The sequence below is a fragment of the Eretmochelys imbricata genome, chromosome 8 (genome assembly GCF_965152235.1).
Source record: "Eretmochelys imbricata isolate rEreImb1 chromosome 8, rEreImb1.hap1, whole genome shotgun sequence".
NCBI lineage: Eukaryota > Metazoa > Chordata > Testudines > Cheloniidae > Eretmochelys > Eretmochelys imbricata.
Window position 1 is genome coordinate 90,945,246 of NC_135579.1, and position 21,523 is coordinate 90,966,768.

Here is a 21,523-nt window from a genome sequence, read left to right on the forward strand (position 1 = left end):
TTAAATAAATGGTATTATTGTTTAACAGTGCAATTAATTGCAGTAGTTTTTTTAATCACTTGACAGCGCTACATTCAATATATTCTCACATTTATTACATACCTGAATGTATTTAGCTCTGCCTACTAGCAATGACAGAGTTAACCACTAATAAATCAAGAAGTCTAAAGACATTAGCAGTTGTGCTAGGATCACTTTCAAAATTACATTTGTAACCACAGCTATCATGCCCATGAAACTCATCCCTAAACAGCTGCTAGAATCACAGCTGTGTAGACATAACAAGAAAGCTACTAGCACCAACTACTAAGCCATCTTTCTTGTATGCTTACTAGCAATACAGAATATGCTCTTCAAATTTGCTGAGGACTACAAGTGAACAGAGGGTTTCGCAGCACCAGCAAACATATAAGATGCCTACTTCATAGCCAATAAGATTTTACAACCATCAGCATTTGTTGCTGTTTCTGTAAATGGAAATCAATTCAAAGAACCTGTTACAGGCAACAGAGTATAAACTTACTGTGCATTGCTTACATAGACAATTTCTCAGTTTATCCAGATTAGTATCCAAGTAAGTCACTCCCCTATTGAGTCTGAAAATATTTGATCTAATATTAGACTAAAATCCTTGGGCTCTTTTGGATTCATTGTTTGTTGACATTTACAGCTTTTATTTTTAAACTTAGCAAAGGGTAAAAAATGCAAAGTGACAAAAGGTATTTTGGTTTGTAAATATCTTTATCTCCCAAGCTTCAATTATTTTTTAACAAGCATCTGGAGAATATGTTCTGAAAATATTCCTATGGCTGCATCTAAATTAAATGCCACCCTCAGCGTATCCATAATGTTAGTTTTTCAGGGCAAAGATATTGCAGGTTGTGGTATGATTTGTATCAACTGAAGAACTGCTAACAGAAGCCACATATATAAGGCAAACCATTTACACTAACAGTCACTGAGGCCCAGATTCAGCAAAGCACTGAAGCATTACTGAATAAAGCCCTTTAGTTTCTACTGTGGGGAAGCCTGTGGTATAGAACTTGCTCTTGAACTTGAGTCAATCTTGCCAGGAGCTAAGCACTCTGACCCCAATCTATCAAAGCATTGAAGTGCCTTTTTAAGCATATAAGTAGTAGATGCACTGGCATCTGTGAGGCTACTTGTGTGCTTAGATTTAAGTCTGTGCTTAATTGCTTTGTTGGATTGGGGCAACAGTGCTCAGCATCTTGCAGGATCAAGCCTCAAGAGCATTGTGCTGAATCAAACTACTACTTAGGAATAGTAAAAGCACAACTGGTCTAAATCAACTTTTGTAGAAAGTGGTTACTGAGAGTATCAGCTAGGACACAAAGCAGGCTTTAATTTACACCTGAAACACTACAACCATTACTAGTTGTAAAAATAATTCCTTTCAATAAAGCTGAGTATTATACTAACCAAAGGGGAGATTCTGAAGCTGTTAACTTTTACATTGTATCTTCTGATACTGTCAATTACTATGGAATCTATGTCAATGGAAAAATGTATGACTGAAGTATGGGTTTGATGATGGGATAAGTGTTGTCTACTCATATAATATCCTAGAAGATGCCAGCTGAGCTAGGGGTTAAATACTGGATTAAATAACTGGCAAGAAATGACTGCCAATGAAGGCAGATCAGATTACTAGTTCTGTGGTGTGTCTTCCACATGAAATCCCTAAAGGTCATGATGAAGGTTTCTCAAGGGATCTATGAATACAGAACATTTACACAAACAAAACAAAACAACCCACATACCTCAAATAAGCCTCTATCAATGGGAAAGAGTCTTCTGAGTACTTGCAGAATTTGTTCCACTTCTGTGCAGAATGGGAGCCAGCAAATCGCAAAAGAAGCAACCACCGTAAATGCTATTTTAATTAACAACACTAACCTGAAATACAGAGAAGAGTTTTACATTGAGATATTTAAGAGGCAAAAACTCAGTTGTTTATATATTAAAAAATATCAGGCACTTGGGGCTTAAAACGTAGAGTGTATTTACAGGACACAACTGAATGTGCATAAGATCACCAAATGTGACAAATTTGAGAAGAGCTACCAGTACTAGAGAAAAGGTATGTCATCATCTCTAGATCAGTCATAAGAAAACCACTAGGACTGTGTCACTTCTACTGGCATTTGTCTCATTAATCTGGACGTCTACTTTTGGCCCATATTTAACTTTGATTCCAGCATGATGAAGGTGTGCAGAAAAAGGATGGTTAATGACAGCTGTGCAAAATAAAAGTTTTTTCGGTTCACTGGCAATTCCAAAATATTGGAACTCACACATTTGCAGGTCAAACCAAAAATGAAATATTTCAAAATTTCAGGCAACTTAGTTTTAACATCCACTTTAGGTTGAACAAAATATTTCCTTCATCCAAAAATGAAACTGTTTCTATTTTGAGCATTTATCATTTTTGAATTTTTTAAAATAAAATTAAAGCAAATTTCTAAACAAAAAGTTGTTTTGAACCAAAAAATTGAAATGTTACATTTTGAAAAATGTCAAAACAAAATGTTTGCCTTTCAGTATTTTTTAAAGGTTTTTCTCCCTCCTCCTCCTTCCCCCCCTCCAAGAAAAAAAAAATCAACGATTTGGGAAAACAGACAAATTCATGAAACGTTTCAGTGTCATCATACCTGCATTTTTTCCTGAAAACAGATTTGGTCTAAAAATTTCACCCAGCTCTAAGTTTGATATATTTTACTTTCTAATGCCTTAAAAGTAGTTAGATATTTAGTGTATCATTTAACGGCTAAAAAGAGACTTGTTCTCCAAGAACAGAGGAAATTATAACATCAGTACCTTCCCTTCCCTTAATAGAGAAACAATGAAAACACAAATAGGTTGAATCAAATTCCCAAGGCTAGGCTGCCTAAGTGCATTCTTGAGCTAGTGTTTGGATACTGAGTTTTAAAGATACTCACCCCTTTCCCGTAAGGCCTTTTTGGAAGCATTTTCCAAGTAGGTAGCAAAAGAATGGCAGCGAATGGTAGAGTTCCATTTGTTTATAATTTATGGCCAAGCAAAATGCCAGTGATCCTAAAAGGTCCCAATCGTAAGAGAGAGAAAGTACACCCCACAAAGCAAAGCCCAGGCTCACAGAGTTATACATGTTTTTTATGTTAAGGACAAGATGTACAAGACAGGGAACATGCGGAGCATTGTGAGAAGTTAACAGTGAACTAAAGCCACCGGTGATTAGTGTAAAATATATTCAAAACAGATGTTTTATAAGTTAGTCTTCATTTTTAAAAATCTAGTGCCAAATATGCAACTATTTAGTTCACACAGACATATTTTAAATTCTATTTAAAACAGGTTAGCCAACTGTAACTTTGCATTTGGGGGCCTGATCAAAAGTCCATAGAGTCAAAAGGAAAGACTTCTTAAAGAGAGTTTTGTGGTTGCACAGATTGTTATTACAATATTATAGTACAATCATTTAACCAGGGTTAATAAAAAACTACACTGACATAGTAGGACTCAGTAGGATACAACTAGTGGCAATTCCACATTTTCTTGTGCTCATATTTTCCAGGGTTATGGATAAAATTATCGAAAGCCCTAAATCTTTTTTGCAGTACAGCTTTGTATGGAATATTTAAACATGCTCATACTTAGACTATACTCTCTTCAGGGCAGAGACTGTCTTCTTGTTATGTCTATACAACGTCTGGCACAAAGGGGCCCCAATCCATGATTAGGACTCTTAGACACTACTGCAAAACAAATAATAGTTACAACCAAAAAAAAAAAAATCTGTTATTTACTTTTGACACTTGAGGCCTGATCCAAAACACAGTGAAGTCAATGAAGAGACTCTCATTGACTTTGATGTGCTATGGTTCAGGCTCTACCTAAATGCATCAAAAGCAGCAATTAAAGTGTAATAAAAGAAACTGAATTAGAGAGATGCCACAGATATCCTAAGAAATACTGAAACAATGTATGTCTCTCTCCCTGCTCTGTGTTGGCCAGTAGAGATAGCTACATGACAACACATTTGGGTTTTATAAATCATTTCTCAACCTGCTATTTATTCCCCAATCAAAAATCATAATCGTATTTGTGATACTGTCACTTTCATAGCACTAACTATGATGCCAAAAGGCCATGATCCTACAAAGACTTACACAAGCAGTTAACTTTCTGCATTCTAAGTACCTCCAATGACTTCAGTTGAACTAGTCACAATGTATAAAGTTATGCACATGCATAAGTCTTTGCAGAATCAGTGCAAAAACTATGATTTCAGGATAAATCGAAGCAGCAAAATATAGTGAAAATCTTTTTTGAAAGTAGAGTCTGTTTCTTAGAAGTTTGGTTTCTGCTGCTGCCTCTCACCTGACAGCTGCATTTTCTAGAGCAGTGGTCCCAAAACTTTTTATGTTGCATTCCCCGCCTTACTCATAATGGAATCTGTTCACGCCCCTCCCCTGGGAGCTGCAGTCAGGAGTTGGGGTTGGGCGTCAGTCTGCTGTTGGGCGCCAGGGGACCGAGGCCAGCGCCGGTGCTATAGCCAGGGCTGCGGCTGGGAGCAGGGCCAGGCCCTGGGAGCAGCAAGCTGGGCCGCGGTTGGGGGCCGGGGCCAGGCCCAGGCACTGAAGCCATGAACATAGCTGGGGGCGGGGCGGAGCTGGGAGCAGAGTGGGCCTGGGTGGTGCACCCTCCTTGCCCCCCATGGGGGCTGCCCCAGGTTCCGCCACACCTCCCTGAATGTTCCTCTGTGCCCTCTCCCCCAGTTTGGGGACCACTGTTCTAGAGGGAACACCACAATGAGTATGTTATTAGAGATGAATTAACAAAATTTGATTTTTCATATGCCTAGTTTTGACCCAACAGCGTATTTTAAAGTGTCCACATTTATCACAGCCCAAGGACTTCCGCACATCTCGGTTACCTGGTGCACCTTCCTACAGCTTGGACTGAACAACTACTGCACTTGCTTATGGATATGCACAATAGCTAATTTTCTAATATAAGCTGCAACTAAGACCTAAATGTGAATATTTCATTGTAAACTAATGCTAAAAAAGTATACACACCTGCATGAATACCATTAGGGGTTGGATTTTCAAACCTGCCATAGGAATCTGACATGCCCAATTCTCATTAAAATTAATGGGAATTTGGCTTCCAACTTCCCTTGGTGGCTTTGAAAATCTTAGCCTAGGCTGTGGGTATATAAACATTGATATGGAGGCTTTAAAACAGGGGCAGGCAAACTTTTTGGCCCAAGGGCCACACCTAGGTATGGAAATTGTATGGCGGGTCATGAATGCTCACGAAATTGGGGGTTGGGGTGTGGAAAGGTGTGCGGGCTCCGGCTGGGGGTGCAGGCGCTGAGGTGGGGCCAAAAATGAGGAGATCACGGTGCAGGAGGGAGCTCCCGGCTGGGGCAGGAGGTTGGGGTGCGAATGAGAGGGCTCCAGCCGTGGGTGCGAGCTCTGGGGTGTAGGAGGGTGGGACCGGGATGGGGCACTGGAGGGAGGTCAGGGGTGCAGGCTTACCTCAACCAGCTCCCAGAAGCAGTGGCATGTCCCCACTCTGGCTCCTACACAGAGGCACAGCCAGGCCGCTCTGCACGCTACCCCATCCGCAGGTGCTGCCCCTGCAGCTCCCATTGGCCATGGTTGCTGGCCAGTGGAAGCTGCAGGGGCGGCGGCTGGGGGGGCAGCATGCGGAGCCCCCTGGCTGCCCCTACACATAAGAGCGGGAGGGGGGACATGCTGCTGCTTCCGGGAGCCACAGCACACATGGAATGCAGCAAACCCCAGACTCTGCTCCCTGGCAGAAGTTCGAGGGCCAGATTAAAACGTAGTTTGCCCACTCCTGCTTTAAAAGACTTCTGAAACTTTATACATTTAATATGATATGCAAGCAAGCAATGGCTCAACTGACAATACAGAGCAAGGAATATTCCAGGTGGCAAGGATAACAGGACATAAAACTCAAGAGGTCAGAAGGTCCAGAATGAATTTAAAAAAACATAATATAGTCATGTGTGCTGTAATGGAGCGTACCAACATACAAATACATCTGTGTTCCAATGTTACAAGGCGATAAGTTAACTGTTACAAATTCAGGTCAGCTAAAAGCCAAAATCCAAATCATGTGAGTTTCCTTGTGAACACTCACAATACCAACTTTTGTTGCCATTAATGTGAAAGTTGTACACATGTTAGCAGAAAACAAATCTTAAATATAGGTATTCTCAACAGAAGAACTTGTGAACTCCTCTGATCTGGGGACAGAAACACTAACAAAGAGCTCTAATTATGAATACTCAATCAATTCAGAGTTTTAAAAGTGTTGAATACATTTTGAAATACGAACATTTTTGAGTCAATCCGCTATACCGGTTAGATAAGTTATTCTTTGGAAATAACTCACTCAGCTCTACCTATAACCTACAAATTCACCATTTGTTTCAAAGGTACCTATAAACATGGGAGTCAGTGGCTCAAAGGCTATTAGAGGACACAAGAAGCAGAGTCTACTCTAATTTACTATTGATGTTGTATAGTGAGTCAGGTGTACAGATATATCTCATTGTGAAGCATCATGGCTGCTAGAAATTGGAGAGAAGCATCTGAGACACTCAATAAATGTTAATGATCTCCTCCCATTCTCTGTAGTCAGATAGTGATTGCAAAAGCTAGAGACAAGGTCACATTTTATAGAACAGAACAGCATGGCTGTGTCTGACACTCCTCACCACCTCCCAACAAGAGCTACGATGGTTCTCTTATCCAGGCAGAAATCACACGAGTATCCATTTTTTCCCCACAGCCAGATTGCCACCAATATTTACTCAAACAAGGCAGAGTGGCATAAAGGTGAACTTGGGATGCAAAGAAAAGCTATGCCATGTTGGATTGATTTGCCTCACATCAATCTTTTGCTCCAAGTCCATTTAAGGCTTACTGTTTCCTTTCAAAACTTTTGCGGGGGGGGCTCAACTTTCAGCTAACAAATCTAACTTCCTCCCCAGTAAAAGTTATTGTAGGAGGGACTCATGTTATTTTAGAACTGAAATTCTTTTGTTTTAAAGAAAATGGAAGGATACTGAAAATGTCCATAGTCAATGAGAATGAGGCCTGGATAAAGCAATATACAGAGAGCACTGGCAATCTGGGAGAAAGAGAAAGAGAAAAATCTTTAAACACACAAAAACAAGGCACTTTATTTTATAGCAATTAATTTCACCCTGGAACCAGAACATGATTGGTTCTCCTTTAACAAGCCCGGCCAAACTCCTGTGGATCCCTTACTCATTCATCTGGGGAACACTCTTTTCCTCTAATTATTCCTCCCCCAGTGATGTGGGAAGGGACGAAGGAGCCCTAGTGGGAAAGAGTATTAAAAGGAGCATCAGGGCGTCTTCTGCCAGCCAATTCACAAAGATGACTGTGCTCAGTTTAACCCTGGGAACTGCTCCATGACATGACAGACCACAGATGCTTGAGACCAGTGAGCATTAAAAACCCTGAGCATGGTGTCACTTCCACAATGCATTTCAGTTCTGCTGTCTAAAGAAGTGTGCAGGACCCAAGGCTGTTCCTTGATTCCCCCATGTCACAGCACAAATCTTTTTTTTACTACCCAAGCAATAAATTTGACAAGAAGTATAATTCAGTAGTTCATGGTTACTAAACTCCAGTGCACCTTGTTATTGCTATTGAAGGGCATTAAAATAATTGCTGTAAAATAACTTCATGTTTTTTTACTGAAAAGTCTTTAATGCAAGATATACTGATTGGCGTCCATTTTATGTAAACGGAAAGCACTGTGTGGTTTTGTAGCATTAGTTAACTTTCTTTTCAGCATTTTAAATTTATATTCCAGTTAATAATATTTTTATTCTCTCTCACACACACACCATAGAGTTATACTTGCCTTTTTCTTAGTTGATGTTTCTTTTAAACAACAACAATACAAGATAACTGCAGGTATGTAAACCAGCAAATCAGCAATAAGAACTGAAAAACAGAAAGATTAACTATGCGTAAGAATCTCCCCAAACAAGTATAGCTCATCAGAATTCACTGAAATTACCTATTTCCATTTATAATTTGTCTTTGGATGGTCAATATGTGACTTTATTCTCCATTTTTCCCTTCCAACCTACATGGTTCCACAAAACATCAGATGCAAGCCAAGTAAGAAAAGGAAGGATTAAGTCTCACATGCACCTGCAAGATGGCTGCAATGCCTGCACATTGTTTAGCCCAAACACAACCCACAAACTATATAGCCACATACATGGATGGGTAGGTCAGCTGTCCTCAAATTTTTTAATGTATATTTTGTATCTACCCCCTACAGTGGAAACCTATTTCCTCATCAAATTCATGTCTTCTGAAGTTTCCCTGCAATTTCAGCTGGCCACAGTATTCTTCATTTTCTGTCTTAAATTGTCATGTAGTGTTGTTTTGTGCTTCAGCATTTGACTCCAGAGAGGGCTCTGGCTTTACAAATCACATCATGTGTATCTAGTTTGTAAAGTGTTTGGGAAGAAAGAAAATACATAAACATAAGGTCTGATATAGAAACGGGTTAGTTCAACTTTAAAGGGTACGAAAAATGGCTGTACAGAATTTGAAATGTTAATGTTTCCAAATATACCCCAAAATCTGCAACTTGCATGCATTAGACTGTTTAGGCCCCAGCATAGCCTCACTCAGTAAATGAGCAATGCCCTAGATCGTTACATGCTGGAGAAAAGACATTCTCAACTTTCAAAAGACATCACCTACAAATAAATTCTTGCAAGTTGTTCTAAGGAATTGGGGGGGGGGGGATGAAGGCAGATTACAGGGAGAGAAGCATGTCTGGATGCATAAACACAGTCCTGTACTTTGCCAAAGCATTAATATTTCACAGAAGAAACACTGGGAGACAAACAGAAGTGAGGTGTTCTTTGCTCTGCCCACAGTAAATATTTGTAAAGGTGGTCTGGAGGGGGACAAAAGAAGAGCTGGAACAAGGAGGGCTGCCTACTATGTGTTGGATAAAGCCCTACTTATGCTTAAGGTGCTGGAGAAATTGTTCAGAGACTGTTCTTATGCAGCCAGTCTAGTTTGAAACCTGGAATTTTGTCTCTCTCATATATATGGACAGTGAAACCTGCCTTAATGGTCACCTCTGAAGAGAGACCACCTGTCTCAAGCGACTACTTGCAGAGGCCACAGAACGTTTTTCCCCTATAATTTAACTGTGAAAAAACTGAACATGTCATCTGTGACCAGCAACGATATTTTCTTACTCCTATCTGTAAAAACAAACCCGTAGGAGAAACTGATCTTCTTCACCTCTGCACTGCTACTAGCAACAGTGCAGCCGGCCAGCAGCTGCCGCTTTCTGTCCACTCAGCTCTGAAGGCAAAGCAGAGAGTGGGAGCTGCTGATGCCACCATTACTTCTCCACTGCTGCTAGAGGCGGCTCTCCCTTCAGAGCTGGGCGCCCAGCCAGCAGCCACCAATCTCAAGCCCTTTAGCTCTGAAGGCAGCGCAGAAGTAAGGGTGGCAATTCCACAACCCCACTACAATAGGCTTGTGACCCCCTCTGGGTCGGGACCCCCAGTTTGAGAAACACTGTATATTTTTGTAAATGTTTACCCTATAGTATAGGGTAAAAGTTTACCAAAACCAGATTTCATGCTCCATGATTCATGGCCGCAAATTTGATAGGGCCCTACTTATCAGTCTGTGTATGAACCAGAAGTTGAACTTGAAAGGAAGACATGAACGTGTTGAAATGAAAGGTGTACACTATTGTAAGTTACAGTTTAAAACTAAAAGAAGTCAACATGGAAGCAAAAGAGAAATGCAAATCTGAAGTGTTTCTTACAATGGAGTAACATTTTAAAGCAATTTCACTGCTAGATACCAGTTGTCACATTGCCAAACAGTTTGGAATTGGAAAACACACAAATCCAAAACCCATTAAAACAGAGGCAGAAATCCTCGCTGATTATGAGTCAAATATAAATTCTTCAACGAAAATTAAAACATGCCAAAAGTGAAAATTAAGAAGTCAATTTTCTCACTTCCGAGTGGTTTAAATCCACGGTCGTTGGTCATGTAAATATCTCTGGTGGTCCAATGTTAAAAGCACAAGCCATGAAATTCGCAGAGGACTTGGAAAACAGGGAGTTTAAAGCCAGCAATCACTGACTTGAATTGTTTAAGAGGAGGCACAACCTTGCCTTTTGTACAGTATGCAGTGAGAGTGCAGACATTAACCAAAGTGTCGTTTCAGACTGGAAGCAAAAATTACCTGAACTCATACAGGATGATCAACTGTCTGAAATCCACAACATGGATGAAATTGGACTGTTTTTTAGACAGCGGCAACAGCAAAATCCTCCTTGTCAAAGGTGAGCAATGTTCAAATCGGAAACATTCAAAGGAAAGAATCACACTTGCTTTATGCACCAACATGAATGGAGATAAAGAAAAGCCTATACTGATCAGTAAATCCCAATGCACACAATGCTCTGGCAAGTTGAATATCAAGGAGTTGCCTGTGAAGTATGAATTCAACAAAAAAGCAGGAATAAACTCGTTTTTTGAAAAATGATTACAAAGATTTGATCGCAAATTGCTACTACAGGGATATTAAATTCTGTTGTTTGTGGATAATGCGCCATGCCACTGCCCTGTTAAACATACAAACATTAAACTCTGCATCTTTTCCCCAAACAGCACCTCCGTGTTACAACCTATAGATGCTGGGGTTATTCAAACCCTAAAACTGAAATTTCGGAAAAGGAAAATCAATTTGATGAAGAATAATTGAAATCTGACTTAACTTAATTGGGCCCAATGCTTCTGAAAAGGGTTTCACTCTTGAATGCAGTACACTGGGTCCATTGAGCATCAAGTGAGATCGAGCCAAGCACCAACAAAAAAAAATGCTTTGGTAAATGTGGATTCACCATTGCCAAGTCAACTGCGGATTCACCAAATGAAGATGTTCATCCAGAAGATGAATATGAGCTCGCTCTTGCAGTAGTTAACATGTTGCTAAGTCTTTTTGGTGTGCTGATTGAGAAGATCTACCAGATTGATAAGAACCTTGCAACAACTGAAGAAGAAGTCACAGACTAGTCACAGTCAGTTAAAAACTCCTAGAAAATTTCAAGCCATGTGACGACTAACACAGTGACACAAAAACTAATGATGATGAAGGGGATAGCAATGGTGCCTCTGAACTCCCAGGAAGAATCATTTGTGCCTGAAACCAAGAATATGATTAAAGACATGAAAGTGTTTGCCATTCTAAAGGGCAGCAACCGCCTTTTAGAGCTGTTCAACAATGCAGAAGAAGAAGTAGTAAACATGCTCCTATCGTTGCAGAGGCAGACAAGAATAAGTGAACTTTTTCAAATAAAAGCAGGCTACTGTAGATTGAAACCAGGACTTTTTGATAACACAGGTACCCCTAATTTTCTTTCAGCTTCAGTCTAGAAAATAAGCACTTGTATTAGTTTACTGAATTTCCTCTTTTGAGGAACAAACACTGTACTACTGTATTAATAAACCCACCAAGAGATTTTAAATTCAGTACTGAATTGTATACTGTAGGTAATGTTCATTTAAAAGACAATTAAAATTAAACATGAAACACTGGTAACAATTTTAGCCTTTCTGTACATAGTAAAAGTGCCCATTTTACAGCAAACCTTGTAAGAGGTGGTTTCTCTTCAAAGCGACCACTTTTGCTAATTTCCGTAAGTGGTAGCTCTTGGCAGGTTTTACTGTATCTCTTCCAAAATCAAAAAACATATACCTCACCTTGTTCTCACTACCTACTATTTACATAGTATAATTATCACATAAGAGAGGGGGAAAAGTTTTAAACACATATCTCAATTCCATTTGTTTGGAATTACATCCATGTGCACATACATATCGTGATGTAAACAGCAGCCTAAAACAGACATGACACATACAAAAAAGAGGCGATATGGCCTATGCAAATAAGTTGTACTAATTCATAAAGCATTCATATACTTGAAAGTACAAGTTAGAGGTACCATCTATAAGTTAGTTCAAACTTTGCATAAATGGGGGAAGGTTGGTGTTTTTGGAAGCACTTATTTAAACAACATCTGTATTGTACGATTAAAATGTCTCAGTATTTCTGTCATTATGGATAATACTTATTCTTTCTTAATTCTTTTGTTTTTCCACACAGCCCTATATACAGTTGGAAATATTTCTAAAAGTGACTTATTCTTCAAAACTTTTGCATCCCAAAATTTCCTTTCATATAAGTAAGAGTATATTTACAAATATTCTAGTAATATCTTGTTTGAGCCTTTACCCTTCTGATGAGAGGAAGCAATATTGCAAAACAAGATATTCAAAGGAAATAAAGTTCAAAGTCAGTTTTTCTTTAAAGAATAGATTTCATTCTTCTAAGGAAAGAAAGGTGTGAGACCAGCAGAATAAAGTTCCCAGTTTTGTGACTTGTTTCTCTAGAACACATTAAGGGCTGTTATAAAGAGGATGGTGGTCAGTTGTTCTCCATGTCCATTGAAGGTATGACAAGAAGTAACGGGCTTAATCTGCAGCAAAGGACATTTAGGCTAGATATTAGAGGAAACTTTCTAACTGAAAGGTAGTTAAGTTATGGAACAGTTTTTAAGAACAGGTTGGACAAACCTGTCAGGGATGGTCTAGGTTTGTTTGGTCCTGCCCCAGTGCAGTGAGCTGGACTTGATGGCCTTTCAAGGTCCCTTCCAGTCCAGCATTTCTGTGATTCAATTATTGAAGCGTTGGGACTTGATATTTCAAATATTGGGGTCTAAATTTTAAAAATTCACTCGTGATTTGGGGTGGTGAACCTGAGAGAACTTGAAGGGACCTATTTTTCAGAGTGCATGTCTCAGCACTTTCTGACCATCATGCCCCTATAAGGTGTCTCATGTTGGGCACCAAGAAATTGAGGCACCCAAAATCACTAGTCACTTTTGAAAATCTTGGCCTGTTTCTCTACAAAAACATAATTGCCTTGCTGCATTATTTTCAATCTAGAACGAACAAAGGATTGATCCTGCACTAAAGCCCCAGTCCAGCAAAGCACTTAGACATGTGAACAGTCCATTAAATTCAATGCGACTACTTGTGCTTAGAGTTAAGACTCTGCTAAGTGCTCTGCTGGATCTGGGGCCTGGTGCTCAAGCGCCCTAAAGGAACAAACCCAAAATGAGCAAGTCCACAGGGCTAACACAGTTTTTGAAACATTATCAACTTGTCTCTTCATAAAGAAAATGTTTTCAAATGTACATGTTCAAAATTTAACACAAAAGTATAACACCAATGGTCAACATTCAACTGTACTGAATTTTGTAATCCTGATGCACAAGTTTAATGGCTATTGTTAAAAGAACGTATATCAGTTTTCTTAGTTTGTACATCAGTGTTTTGTCAAGCGTGTTGATTTGAACATTATTAAAGACCATTTCAAGGGTAATTTCGTCCTAGTGATTTTTTTCTAAATATAATCAATTACTAGAAACCACACTGAAAGGTTTGTGGGCAACACAAGGAAGTGCTATTGATGAACATCAGATTCTGCTCAATATAATCAGCAAATAAGGATACTCACTCAGCACAGTTATTTTATAGGACTCTGCACTGCCATGTGAAGCAAAAGGTATAACTAAACTTTAAAAAATAATGGGATGATTTGGCTGCCTTATGGCTACTGTCACATCACTACTCCCAGTATTCTTCACTTGCTAGAAGCCACTGGCCACATCAGCAGCTGTTCCACTAACATGTCCATGAGAAGAAATGAAATTATTTGCTATCTTAATGGAGTTACGTTTTCATTATAGAGGCTGTTCAAAGGCCTCATATGGTCAGAAAAGTGATTTTGAGATTTTTAATCACACTGTTTAAAACACTTTGATTTTGCATGTTTTTGTTAACAGCTATTTAATTCCAGAGGCCGATAAACATTTTGGACAAAGAAAAGGAGGACTTGTGGCACCTTAGAGACTAACAAATTTATCTGAGCATAAGCTTTCGTGAGCTGCAACTCACTTCACGAAAGCTTATGCTCAAATAAATTTGTTCGTCTCTAAGATGCCACAAGTCCTCCTTTTCTTTTTGCAGATACAGACTAACACGGCTGCTACTCTGAAACCTGCCATTGTGGAGAAAGGTTGTTTTAGTTATAAAGATTAAATACCTGCCCCTCCAATTAAGATATGAAAAGTCACAGTAAATATCCTTGAAACCCCTAAGAGTTCCTTCTCCAAATTCATTAAAGGCCAGTCTTGATACACTTGATACTTCCAAGATAAAAAGCAAGCAGAATTTAAAAAAATAAAACCTTCAGGCCTTCTTTAGGCATCATAAAGAACTAGAAAGGTTGCAAATCCATTTTAAAAAATCCTTTGCAGGTCACCTTTAAAATTTAAATTTGAGACCCAAACGACTGGAAAGTATCCTTTTAAAGTTGTTACTAAAACCAGTTCAATATAAAGATTCTGCTACTTTCACAAGTGTGAGCAGAACTGAAGACACAGATGCTTAGTTAACAGTGCCAGACCTGCAATACCTTCAAATCAGTCAGTTTTGCGGTAGAAATTGACGAAAACAAAAAAAAAACCCAAAACAAACAAACAAACAAAAAGACACAACAAGGGATGCCAAATTAAATGTGCTAAATTAGTGAGCTAGAAAAACGTATAAGATCATGTTAAGGAAATGCAATTTTTCTACCTGTTGCACGCATGAATAACTTATGTGGCTGACTCTCATATCCACGGGATGTGTGGAGAGCAATCCAATCGGGATTTATTAACTTTGCACTGTAAAACAAAGTATAGACACATCAAAATGTAGACAGTTCTCATTTCCCTTTACGTTCTTTTCAGCAATAAAAATGATATGCACAGGGACATATTCAGAGGATTAAGATAAATGAGGCAAACTTTATCAAAAGCAATAGTGACCAGGGAAGGGGTTTCCTCACCACTAGACCAGTTTATTTTATCGTATTTAGCTGCTAATCAGCAATACAAAAACTGAAAATAGTTATCTTGTGCTTATACAGATTTAATTCTATTACTATAATTTAATTCTATTACAGTCATTCGGCACTTCTCAAACTGAAAGCTAACTTGTGATTTTTTTTAAGTGTTAACGGAAAGTAGGCATAGTGCAGACAGATGTGAAGCAAACTTTCCCCACATAGCTCTGCCAGTGCATCGTAACCTGACCTGCAGCACCCTTTTTCTGTCTGCCCCTGAACAGAACACTCCAATTTTCTAAAAATTTTCTATGGTTAAAGGCCATACAGGAAGAACATCCCAATAACAGAATTATATTTACAAGGTATCACGTAGGATCCACTCATCAAATGCCACTTGGGTTCTCAATACAAGATTAATTTTCCATTTGCTGGAAACAATCTCTGACGTGCCTTACTATGTGCATCGCTAACCCTAAATGACTTATTCAGGAAGCTATAACTATGACCCATCGGCTGAAACGTAATCTGTACTCACCGGAGGCACTGGAATACAAGAGGAACTGATCCTGCAGTCCTGTTATAGGCGAAGCCCCGTAACTGATTTCAATGTGGAACAAATGCAGGATCAGGTTTGAAGCAAGAGGGGTGAAGTAATTATGCCACATCTATTGTTTCTCCAGCTTCATAACTGCACATAATAAGTGAACTATACCAAAGAGGCAAATCCCTGCCATTTGTTTTGTTCCTCTCCTCTGAGAGGAGGGGGAGAATGCATTTGTTTTTTCTTTCATTCTCCACCAATAGCAAACATTTAAAATAATCCTAAAATGATTAACTTACACATAAGCACACAAGAGACTGTGATAAGCAGTAAGAGGTGGATAATCAAGGCCCCAGTATTGCAGATTATTGTCACTGGTATTGAAGTACCTGAAAAACAAAAGAAAACTTAAAAATGGATCTAGGATTCCAGCATTGTAACTTCATTTCAACCTAAAGAGTTTGCACATTAAGCCAACCATGTCTCTACTATATAGTCAAACATTCATAGGAACTAAATATTGCCCATTGGGATTTTTGTTTTGTTTTACTAGAAATAACTGCAAGCACTAAAACAAAAACAAACAAAGGATTCAATATACATTTGCTGGCAACTGTGAAGACTGTAAGAAGCTGCAAGAGATGTTGGCTCTATACCCAACTAAGCGTATTCATCGAGGAATAAAATTCCTTTACATGGAGCCAAGCTGGAGGGATCCATAGGATGCTTGTACAAAATGAGCTCCCCACATCCGCCAAAGCCCACAATTCCTGATTTGATAGGATCATCCCCAACTCCATCCACAGTCATGAACTACATTTTTCAGATCCAGGAGCTATTCCAGCAGAAGGCTGAAATAGAAAGTTTGCCCAACCACAAAAAGAGAACACAGACTTAGCAGAGCTCAAAGAAAAGGCAGTTTTTAAAGAGTATTGATTTGACCTCAGCTATAGAGAGGTTTTCCTTATATTAAGGTTCTCAATTTCTATTCTTTGGACTTAGGTAGCCCATTTATACCTTTAGAGGACTCTTCAGCTCACCTGTTTTGTTCCTGACTGGAGACAGAAGAACCCTCCTACTTCATAAAGATGTATGCAGCCACCTTTCACATGCTTTGTGAACCATACTGAATTCACATATTGCACAACTGTCATATTTAGCTCCATGATGGGCAAAGTCACACATTAGTAGAAGGCTCAATAACCGGCAGAGCCAAAGCAGCAAAACGTTTGCAGACAAGTAGCCAAAGAGCCGATTAATTATTTAAACAGATCCTATAAAGGAAATGTATATGTTTTCTTCAATGCAATACCCAATGTTTGCATATACAGACCGTCAAGGTTCCTTCCCCACTCTGAACTCTAGGGTACAGATGTGGGGACCTGCATGAAAGACCCCCTAAGCTTATTCTTACTAGCTTAGGTTAAAAGCTTTCCCAAGGTACAAGCTTTGCCTTGTCCTTGAAGAGTATGCTGCCACCACCAAGCATTTTAAACAAAGAACAGGGAAAGAGACCACTTGGAGACATCTTCCCCCAAAATATGTCCCCCAAGCCCTACATCCCCTTTCCTGGGGAAGGCTTCATAATAATCCTTACCAATTGGTACAGGTGAACACAGACCCAAACCCTTGGATCTTAAGGGCAATGAAAAATCAATCAGGTTCTTAGAAGAATTTTAATTAAAGAAAAGGTAAAAGAATCACCTCTGTAAAATCAGGATGGTAAATACCTTACAGTGTAATCAGATTCAAAACCTAGAGAATCGCTCTAGGCAAAACCTTAAGTTACAAAAAGACACAAAAACAGGAATATACATTCCCTCCAGCACAGCTTATTTTACAAGCCATTAAACAAAAGAAAATCAACGCATTTTCTAGCTAGATTACTTACTAACTTTACAGGAGTTGTAAGGCTGCATTCCTGATCTGCCTGTGTGATGCTTTTGCCGGGAACAGACCAAACCCTTTGTTCCCTCCACCTCTAGATTTGAAAGACTCTTGTCCCCCCATTGGCCATTTTGGCTCAGGTGCCAGCGAGGTTACCTTAACTTCTTAACCCTTTACAAGCGAAAGGATTTTGCCTCTGGCCAGGAGGGATTTCATAGCACTGTCTACAGAAAGGTGATTACCCTTCCTTTTATATTTATGACACAGACATATGTACGAGTTTGTTAAAATATAGTACCTAAATCTCATTGAATAGTCAGGTGCAGCACTCTGTTTCACTGATGAGCCCCAGCATGATATAGGTGTGAAGAAACCCTTTTGTGATCAAGACTGCTTCTCCTGACACATTCATTTTGCAATGTCCATTTTTTGTGACATCACAATTGGTTACTTTAGCAGAAAACATTATGTCCCCAACGCTGGACTGTCTCATCACTGAGTGAAACAAGGAGGTAGAGAGCTTACACAGAACTATTGTAAGAAAGAGTCCCTGACTCACATGAGGGATCTTGGGTCCAGTTCTGCTTTCCTCACTCAAGGAAATCTTAGGGACATCAATAGGTATTCCTCACACAGAGGCAGAGAGTAATACCCTATTCTTGAGTTGCTGTTAAAGTCTGAGAGCAGACTCTTGCCTTTCATCATCAGTGACAGGAATGAGTAAATGACAAATGAAGTGGGATTTTGATATTATATTGCGTTTTGTGAAGCATGACAGCAACTGTTAGAGAAATTTGAACTATGTACCCCATACTTTTAGGTTAAAAAAGTATACCATAAGCAATTGGGGCAGACAGACATACAAGAACATATATACACACAAACTGGAGTTTCATACAGAGGGAGTTCACACTCACATCTGGGTAATTCTACCAATATGTAGAAGAAACAAAGACCTAAAGGAAAATTGACAGCAGATATAACTGAGTTATTAAAGTAATACCTTCTAAATAGCTGACACAAGGTCATGAACCTGCATCAGAGATGTCAGCAATAACCATTTCACCTAGTTCTACATCAGAAAGAAAACTCTGGAGGATAATATGTGAGGGTACACAAGGAAAGGGTTTTCCTGTCTCCAATTCTGTTTTTTCAATGTTTCTGTGGAAGGCCGGCAGCCGTTAGAATTTAGCCACATCTTCCAGATGCAAGGAGGAAGTTTTAATTCAAGGAAAATAAAAGTTATAAAAATAAGACATCAACTCTTTAAAATCTCAGAATGAAACAGACTGACTAGTCTTTTATAATTGCCAAGGGGCAAGTTCTTGGCTTTTCCAGTCTACCCACTCCAATGCAGCCAATTTTTGACATTTATTACAGTAAATGATATTTCTTGAATTCCTTATGAGCTGCCTGGAGTATCTTATGAACAATTGATGATAAATCGTATTTCTTTAAGATGCATCTCTGCTTCTTCTCCTACCTCTCAAGATTTCTCATGCCAAGACAGTTCAGCTCTTTCACATGGATTTTAATATTCCGCAATTCACTAGTAAGCTTCCCAGTTACTTTGTGTATTTTACTCTTATCCTTCCCTAAATTTGTATTTCAATGGGAAAACAGTACATGTATCAACTGATACTTAGCACAAGGTAACAATTGCCACATTTTTAATTAGTAATACAAGAAGACAGGATGTCATTAACGTAGCCTTGGATAAATATGCATGAGTTCTAGAGAAAGACAGAAAAAAACACAAAGATTTAAATTCTAGCCTCTGGCTCAGAGAAATCTCATGCAAGAAACGATATACAAATCATATTGTAGTTTACTGCAGCAATTTTTTAAATATACTTTGTTTCTGAACAAAAGGAATAAACATGGAGCACAGCAAAATTACATGTGCATGCATATCTAATATTGAATTAGGATTTAAGTCTATGAAAATATCAAGAGATATTTTAGGAGCTTGGCAACTTCAGAGAACGTCTCCCTGTAGCTAGGCAAAACAAATTATATTGCAACTCATTTGTTGCTGCATGGACAGTTCTATTAGATAGCAAACTTAAATGAGCGCTACCAAAATTACTCAGATTCTTAACCTTTGTAGTTTAACAGTTCTTTTACACGTTGGAGTGTAGCAACCTTCCATAGTGGACATTTCCCTCCTATCCAAAACAAGGCTTAATCTTCCAAGACTCAGCCATTGAACATATCAGTTGAGATACTAGTCTCCTGGTGTCCTCAAAAATTAATACAAGTGGGCTGTCTTCGCAAGGGTGCAGATTCCAGAGGTATGATATTCTTCATAATTCTAACGATTGTTAATTACCTACTAACAACAGACTCTGCCATAATACATGAAGCTATGAGCCAGATAATGTAAAGTATACACTTTCTGAAATATCATCAGTACCCAAGGGCCTGTTTTGTTTAACAGAAAACCCTCATTCAACAGATATAGAAGACTGTATATTTTAAACTTGAAGACTATGGTCTCCTGTAGTTCCAGTGGCAGTTGCTCATATTATTACTTTTACACAGGATGAGCTAAGACATAGCACATTCTTTGCATCTTTACTGCATTCTTAGACTATTGTTTTTCAAACTTTTCTGTTTTATATACAAAAATGTAACAAATCAAATTTAAGTTCTTAACACTTGCACATTTCTTAAGCAAAAATAATGTCTCAGTCTAAGAACAGGGAGAAGCAGGTAGTTTAGAGTAGTTCAGAGAATGGTAAAAAGCTTTTGAATAGATTTAAAAATCTCAAGTCTTACTTTTATGCACCTTAAAGTTGATTTTTTTCATTACACATCGTAGGCTGAAACTTAAAAGTGATACATACCATTCCTTGATGGGTAGATTGTAAGTAACTTCTTGCCAATGCCTCTGAGCTTCATAGTCTCCATACATAGGTGGTTTTCCTGCACCTAAGAAAGCAAGAGATGGCAAAAAGTGCTTACACATTTATTTTTTGTTTCTGACACTGCTTTTCCTCCAAGAATGCATCTGGAAATTAATATCATATTTATTCTGGGTACTTTGCTTTATTAGTATCTAAAATTGGGACAGAACGAACAATGGATCATGTTTCCTATAAAAAACATACATATGTAACATAGTACAAGTATTCTTTTGGTGTTATGAATATTTCTGAGAGGAGCAGTTATCAACTTATACAATTTTCAAGAAACAGATACAGTAGCCTGATCATTTCATAAAGTCATTGGTAATGTTATCAAGTATAGCATGAAAAGTGTTGCATTTTCTCAGAAATAAGACCATGTAGGATTACTGCATTCTTACACATTTGTTGTGTGTGAATATGCCTACTACTTTTTCAGAAATAAAACAGCAAATGAGTTGTCCTTCACCTTTGTACAAATTGCCCTTCCCCCACAGTTCTTAATAGAGAATTAACAATGTAAGTAGTTTACCTATTTCTAATATACGATGTAATATCATTCTATTAAAACTGCACCATATATGGAGTGGGTTGAGAAGAAAAATTCATTTTTACAAAGCTTTCTGAATTACCAGACTGTCTATGCTCCATTTTTGTTTACTAGAATCTTTTTTTCCCACATCTTTCAATTGAATGATTGTTATGTAGTAGCTCTGAGTGATGACCAAAGTCAAAGAAAGCTTCTTACACACATACACCATTTACAAGGCTCTTGGGAAGTTAGTTCAGTATGCCATGAAAAATCTTTATCAATGCAGTCTTCATAGGTTTGTTCACAAACAAGTTCCTCAAAGTGATCTAACTGTGGTAGTCCCACATTATGCAGCCACTGTATACATACTATTCACTGCCTTTATCTTGTGATTACCTATTGAGAACAGAAACTAGGAAGACAGTTTCTTCCACTGAGATATTGACTCTAACCTCATGGAGATTGAAGAGTTTCTTTTAGATATAGGAAATCCATCTACAATTCTTTCACATGATCTATGTTTGTGGGATTCACACAAGCACAGATATATGTGATTTGTTTGTGGTCACAAAAAGAGAGTACATTATTTCTATAATAAGAGACGTTCAGATAAAAGGATCC

At 38.5% G+C, this 21,523-nt stretch overlaps 1 protein-coding gene across 2 annotated transcripts in view; it reads right to left on the reverse strand.

The window, feature by feature from the left end:
* Positions 1 to 21,523, reverse strand: part of ALG6 (ALG6 alpha-1,3-glucosyltransferase) — an 85,811-nt gene that overhangs the window by 56,342 nt on the left and 7,946 nt on the right. For both annotated transcript variants that reach the window (XR_013346956.1, XM_077825316.1), the window contains exons 3-9: positions 20,311 to 20,395; positions 15,874 to 15,963; positions 14,781 to 14,869; positions 7,936 to 8,018; positions 7,102 to 7,170; positions 2,961 to 3,142; positions 1,782 to 1,917 (exon numbers count right to left, since the gene is read on the reverse strand). Coding sequence is in view for 1 of the 2 variants with exons in the window: in XM_077825316.1 (XP_077681442.1) it covers positions 1,782 to 1,917; positions 2,961 to 3,142; positions 7,102 to 7,170; positions 7,936 to 8,018; positions 14,781 to 14,869; positions 15,874 to 15,963; positions 20,311 to 20,395 (734 nt within the window). In the remaining variant the exon portion in view is untranslated. The remainder of the gene's footprint in view (positions 1 to 1,781; positions 1,918 to 2,960; positions 3,143 to 7,101; positions 7,171 to 7,935; positions 8,019 to 14,780; positions 14,870 to 15,873; positions 15,964 to 20,310; positions 20,396 to 21,523) is intronic.